At 38.7% G+C, this 6,000-nt stretch overlaps 1 protein-coding gene across 9 annotated transcripts in view; it reads left to right on the top strand.

Annotated features, from left to right (window-relative positions):
* Window positions 1-6,000, top strand: part of AFAP1 (actin filament associated protein 1) — a 281,865-nt gene that overhangs the window by 176,062 nt on the left and 99,803 nt on the right. For all 9 annotated transcript variants that reach the window (XM_033950011.1, XM_033950004.1, XM_033949992.1 and 6 more), the window contains one exon: window positions 1,564-1,775. In XM_033950011.1, the coding sequence (XP_033805902.1) occupies window positions 1,564-1,775 (212 nt within the window). The remainder of the gene's footprint in view (window positions 1-1,563; window positions 1,776-6,000) is intronic.

Here is a 6,000-nt window from a genome sequence, read left to right as displayed (position 1 = left end):
GCTCCTCAGCCCTCTCCTCCTTTCGTTTGAGATGGTCCCTCATTGGATATGCACACATGAATCAGGGAGAGTTCCCATCCCAAGTTTTTAGCAAGAGAAGTTTAATGACTTCTTTAAGGTCACTCAGTAGGTGGAGGAGATAGGAAACAAACTTGGAATTCGAGGTTTTAGAGCTGAATGCTGCCAAGTTCAAGTCCCCACAGCCAGCCCTGCCTAACTTCAACCTTCAAGACTCAAGAGAGTCATAAAGCAAAAACTATCAAACAATAAGTGCCTTATATAATGTATTGTAGTTTGGCATGAAATCACATATTTTAATATGATACAAAAGACTTGACATTTCTAAAAAAAAAAATTTATTGCATACCTTGGGTGTGGTGAGAAACACAAGGCCTATTTCAGCCACCCAAGAAGCCAAATACTTAAGAAATCAGCAAACCTACATAGCATGTGTTGCTCTTGTGAAACATGAAAATGGTAAAAAGCTCATGGCTGGTTGCTTTTACAAATTTTTTGTATTTATTTTGGTATGGTTCTGGAGCTTTCAGAGCAGACTAACTTTACAAAGGCCAATATTATCATTACCTATGTTTATAAAGAACTTGGATCAATTTTCAAAAGACACACACACACACATATACTCTGAAATTTAGCATAAAATAGGCATATGTAGACAGAAAATGAAGTTACACCTAAGTAATACACATTTTCACATGCCTGTTTTATAAAGTCAAGTACACACTACTTGGCTTTATAAAATATTAGTGGAGGCATGAAAAAGCATGCATACACGAAGGCATAGGAGACAACTTTTGAAAATGATTGGGGGTGCTGAACTCATAGCTCACAACAAATGTCTCCTCACCCAGCAAAGAAAACCCCCCAAGAAAGAAAAACAAAATATATCTGGTAGTGAATGACTAGTATGTATCTAAATATCTAAATGTCAAGAGCAAGGCAGATAGCATTGATAAATCAAAATCTAGGGTCCTGACACTCTCTCTCCCTGGCAACTTGTCAGATTCATATTCTCTCTCTGTGATAATATCTTTTAGATAGAAAAATTGCCTGTGCCATTATAAATTGATTAATGGAAATCATGTACCAAAACATTCAAACATTGCATAAATATACAGCTTCATGCTACATAATTAAAAAACAAATCCTTATTTCATGATGAGTAACTTTTGGACTATAATGTATCTTAAATAGAAATCTATCTAACTTTTCCTCATAAAAGCATTTCATGTTAAAAAATCCAATTTTAAAAAAAACAATCCAATTTAAATTTTTTAAAAATCTGATTTTTTTTTAAATCATTTTTTTAAATTCACCCTGACAAACTCTCAGTAAAAGATTAACCTCCCTTTTTACAAAGCCGCGTTAGGCTTTTTTATCACTGAATTCTATGAGCGTTGGAGCTAATACCACCATGGCCGGTGATAAAGAAGCTAACATGGCTTTGTAAAAGGGGGGAGTTAAAAAAATGTTTTACTATTTGTATAGTATTTCTATGTTAGCTAAAGATTTTATTCAGTTTTCCCTCAATTTTTCTTTTTATAGATTACGACTCGGATGCCATGAGCAGTTCTTATGAATCATATGATGAGGAAGAAGAGGACGGTAAAGGTAAAAAAATGCGACTTCAGTGGCCCTCAGAAGAAGCCTCCATGGATCTTGTGAAGGATGCCAAGATTTGTGCCTTTCTCCTAAGAAAGAAACGATTTGGACAATGGACCAAACTGCTATGTGTTATCAAAGAAAACAAACTTCTGGTAAAGCAGCAAAGAAGATTTTTGATTGAAATCATGAAAATTCCAATGAGTTGTCTAACATCTCCTTTTGCAATATTTTTTTTATTTCCTAGAAATATATTTACATGAGACAGTATCTGATCTAGGTAAATCTCTGTCTAAATTCAGAGTATAGTTGTGAATTCTCAATGTGGTTTTGAGAAAGCAGCATGAGGTTGAACTTGGGGGGGAATTAAGCAGCATTTGGAACACTATGAGCATCTCTTGGAGAAAATTCAAGAAATTGAAAATGCTGTAGTTATGGAGATTGTGTACTTCAGTACGAAGAAGCATAAAAAAATAAAGGCAGATAAAGCCCATATGTCCTCAGCCATGCCACCTACTCTCCCTTTCTCTCCTTTAGAGATCCAATGTAATTGTCCCAAGTTTTCTTGCATTCAGATACACTTCTTGTCTCCTCTACCTCCACCGGGAGGCCATTCCAAGCAATCACCACATTTTCCATGAAAAAGTATTTACTGAGGTAACTTTTGAATCTGACCCCTTTCACCTTCATCCTATGTTCCCTCATTCCAGAATTTCCTTTCAGCTGAAAGAGAGACTTTCCTCATGTGCATTTATGCCAGGTAGGTACCGTAAATAGTCGAATATAAACTTACCTGAATATAAACCGAGGTAACCTTTTTTCCCCAAAAAAGGAGGGGAAAAGGTTGACTCAAATATAAACTTGGATGTGTGTGTGTGTGTGTGTTAATATTCAAGTGCAGTGCCCTGCCATGCCAGGCTCTGCACCCAGACCCCCCTTCCTCCCTGCTCTACCAGGCTCTGCACCCAGCCCCCTCCTTCCCTACCAGGTTCTGTACCCTATTCCCCCTCCCTCCCGATGCCTTACAGGTCTCCACTGGACCTGCCATAAATCCTGGTGGTCTAGCAGTAGGCCAGGACAGGAGGGATCCCTCCTGCCTTCTTTCCCGGCCAACCCTAAGAGGTTTTATCTCCTTCCTCTCCTCCCCCATGTACCTTTTGAATTTCTGGTGGTCCAGCGGTGAACTGCGGCAGGAACAACATTCCTTTGCTCCTGCCTGTGCAGAGCTGCTAGCTGATTGACTGCCATGAGTTTTTGGCCCAAAAATCTCGGTTTATATTCGAGTACATACAGTATTAAACATCTCTTTCATATCTCCTCTCTCCTACCTTTCCTCCAAAGTATACATATTGAGATCTTTAAGTCTGTCTCTGTACGCCTTATGACGAAGAGCACCAACCATTTTAATAGCCTTCCTCTGGACTGACTCTGCGGTCTCCAGAATTGTACACAATATTCTAAATGAAGTCTCACTAGTCTTATACAGGGGCATCAGTACCTCCTTTTTCCTACTGGCCATATCTCTCCCTATACTCCCTAGCATCCTTCTAGCCTTCGCTATCATCCTTTCAACCTGTTTGGCCACATTAAAATTATCACATACTATCACACCCAAGCTCCACTCCTCGTTCGTATACAAAAGTTTTTCATCCTCTAACTATACCGTTCCCTTGTTTGCTTTTAATAGATTTCCCCAAGGTGTCTATAACTTTACCAGAAAATATATTCAAGACATTTGATGAGGCTGCAGTTTTCCAGAGGTATTGCTCCAGTGTCTAAAGCTGGTGGTGTGGAGTGGGGATAGGAGTTAGTTTTATAACAGGCCATCTTTGTCCAAGTTACAAAGAAGTATCTGGGTATTCAAAACTATTTAAACTAGATGGAGTTGACCTTTCGAATCCCAGTGTGCTTAACCCCACACCCATATTTGTACACACATAAGCATACCACCTCAAAACCACATGTCTCACAACTTACCCTCACACGTATACAACCTGATCTTAGGCCTCAGTATAAAGAGAGTAAAGAATGTCATGAGAGGATGAGTATGGGAGAGGAGTTTTTCATGGTGGCCAGAGATCTGTGACCCATGAGCTCCACCTTTTCCAGTAGTTGACACTGTGATTTAAGGTAATCATGTCCCAAACAGGACTCTTCCTCATCTTTTTAGTGGCCCTGTTAGTCAGAAAGGTATTTAAAAACATTGTCAGCTCTGATGCAGAGTACAGTCTGCCAGCCTCCATTAGCACACTTTTTAGCATTAGATTATCTTCACATTTAGTAGTTCAAGGTTGATCTGAGGAGAAGGAATGAGTGGTCTCAGGTTGGTCACCTGTCCCATACAGTGCATAGGGAACTACAAGCATCATGAGTATCAGTGGTGGGTACCAAATTTTGGTCAAAAAGGATTTTCTACTGAGTAGATTCCAGTTCTCTGAAGTTCTAAGTAGTTTGAAAGTAGTAGTGTCGCAGGTGATTTGTATGAATATACTTGTGCAGAACTGAAGTAACCTTAAATGTGGGTGCCCCTGGAATACTTGCCAGTGCCATAGGCCGTTTTCAACAACCTACCTTTCTTATGTCAGACAAGTGGATAACGTCCCATATCAGGCAAATGTCCAGATACCCCTCCCCTGACCCCCTCCCTTCTTTGGACTGAGAGACAAGCAAAGTTCTGCAAGTTTTTCTTCCATTTGCATCTTTGCTTTCCTGACTACCCAACCAACCTCTTAGCTTTCCCAGATATTATTGCTTGTCTTCCTCTTTCTGCAATAATAGTCTATAGTTTTTGAAAGCTAACCTCTTTTTCTTTACCTTTCAGCTACTACTTTTGAGAACCAAAGTGACCTTCTTTTCCTCTTACTTTTACTTATTTTCCTTACAGAATGGTTTGTTGCACTTACAGTAGCTCCTCAGTTTTGCCCACTGCTTTCCTACTTCTTTCAGATGTTCTCATTCAGGCAAACAATTACTTAATATAATCAATACCCCATCTGAATAGTTAGTTTTTTCAACTTTTGAATGAACTCTCTCTACACCTGTCTTAATACTAAACAACACCATGTGGTGATTGCTGGATCTGGAAGATAGCACCAGAGTTACACAAAAAATTGAAACAGTCAATACCTGAATTCATACAGTCATCAGGAACAAAGGCTTTCATTGCAAATTCTGACGGCACAAATTTTACTGTAAATAGTGCTAAAAGCAGCATATATGTGGGGTTGATATTCAACGTGGTTTAAGCAGAAAGGAGATGCTCCTGTCTGCTTAAACTGTGCTGAACGGGCTATCCACAGATGGGCAGCATTTAACAAGGAGTGCCACTGAATATGATTTATGGGTGGAGCTTGGGCAGAGTTCGCACTTAACTGGTTAGTGATGATATTCAGCAAAAGAGCTGTTCTAACTTTATTTATTGAGCGAACCAGATATCAGTTTCAATATTAGGGTGACCTCACTGACATGGATATTCAGTGCTCGAGCCTGGACATGGCCCGGCATTGATTATCTGGGGTTAATTCTTCTGGCAGCTGTCATAGGCTTAAGGACTTTTGACCGGTGCAGGCTGGGTTTTGTGCATAATAGAAATGAAAAAATTCTGAATTCAAAATTTTGGCCATGACTGTAATATATGTTTAGCAGCAGAGTTCTTGCAGTTTTAATGAAAAGAATATGACTGATGAATTTCCATAAGGATGTAAACTTATGAAACAGCATTTTAGAAAGAATGTACAACTCAGAATAAGGATGTCCAGATCAGTATGTTACTGCTAGTGCTGGTATTTTAGGACAGAGTCTGCCAATGTTCTAAAGTACAAGAGAAATGATGTCAAACTATGAATGGGGCAAAACAAAGGACATGGACATTTTTGTGGCAGCATAGGATCATCCACGTTATAAAATGGCCACATACACACATAGGCAGAATAGAGGGATAGCCTAATGATTGGAGAAGTGGGCTGAGAACCCAGAGACCCAGGTTCAAATGCCTGTGCAGTTCTTTGTAATTTGTTGTTGTGATCCCTCCAAGGACAGAAAAATACCTACTATACCTGAATGTATACTTTGGGCTTGCAAATGGTATACACTGTAAGAAATTAATCATAATAATAATAAAAAAAAAAATTAGCACCCTTGCTATAAGAACCTATTGCAGTTTTATTCCACTTTTTAAAATTGGGTTCTCAACATCTATTCAATATGGATGTCTAAATGCTGATTTTAAGATGTCCAAAACACAAATAGAGCTTCTTTAAAAGGGCCATAGTCTTTTTTTATTTTTTTAATAGCATGCTATGCATTTTTGCTTTACCAGTCAAAATAAATTTATACTGAACAAATTTGGATTGACTCAAGAAGGCCTTTAATTTAAAAACA

Source organism: Geotrypetes seraphini, chromosome 1 (assembly GCF_902459505.1).
Source record: "Geotrypetes seraphini chromosome 1, aGeoSer1.1, whole genome shotgun sequence".
Taxonomy (NCBI): domain Eukaryota; kingdom Metazoa; phylum Chordata; class Amphibia; order Gymnophiona; family Dermophiidae; genus Geotrypetes; species Geotrypetes seraphini.
Note: the sequence above shows the minus strand (reverse complement) of the source record. Positions and strands in the feature narration are given on the sequence as shown.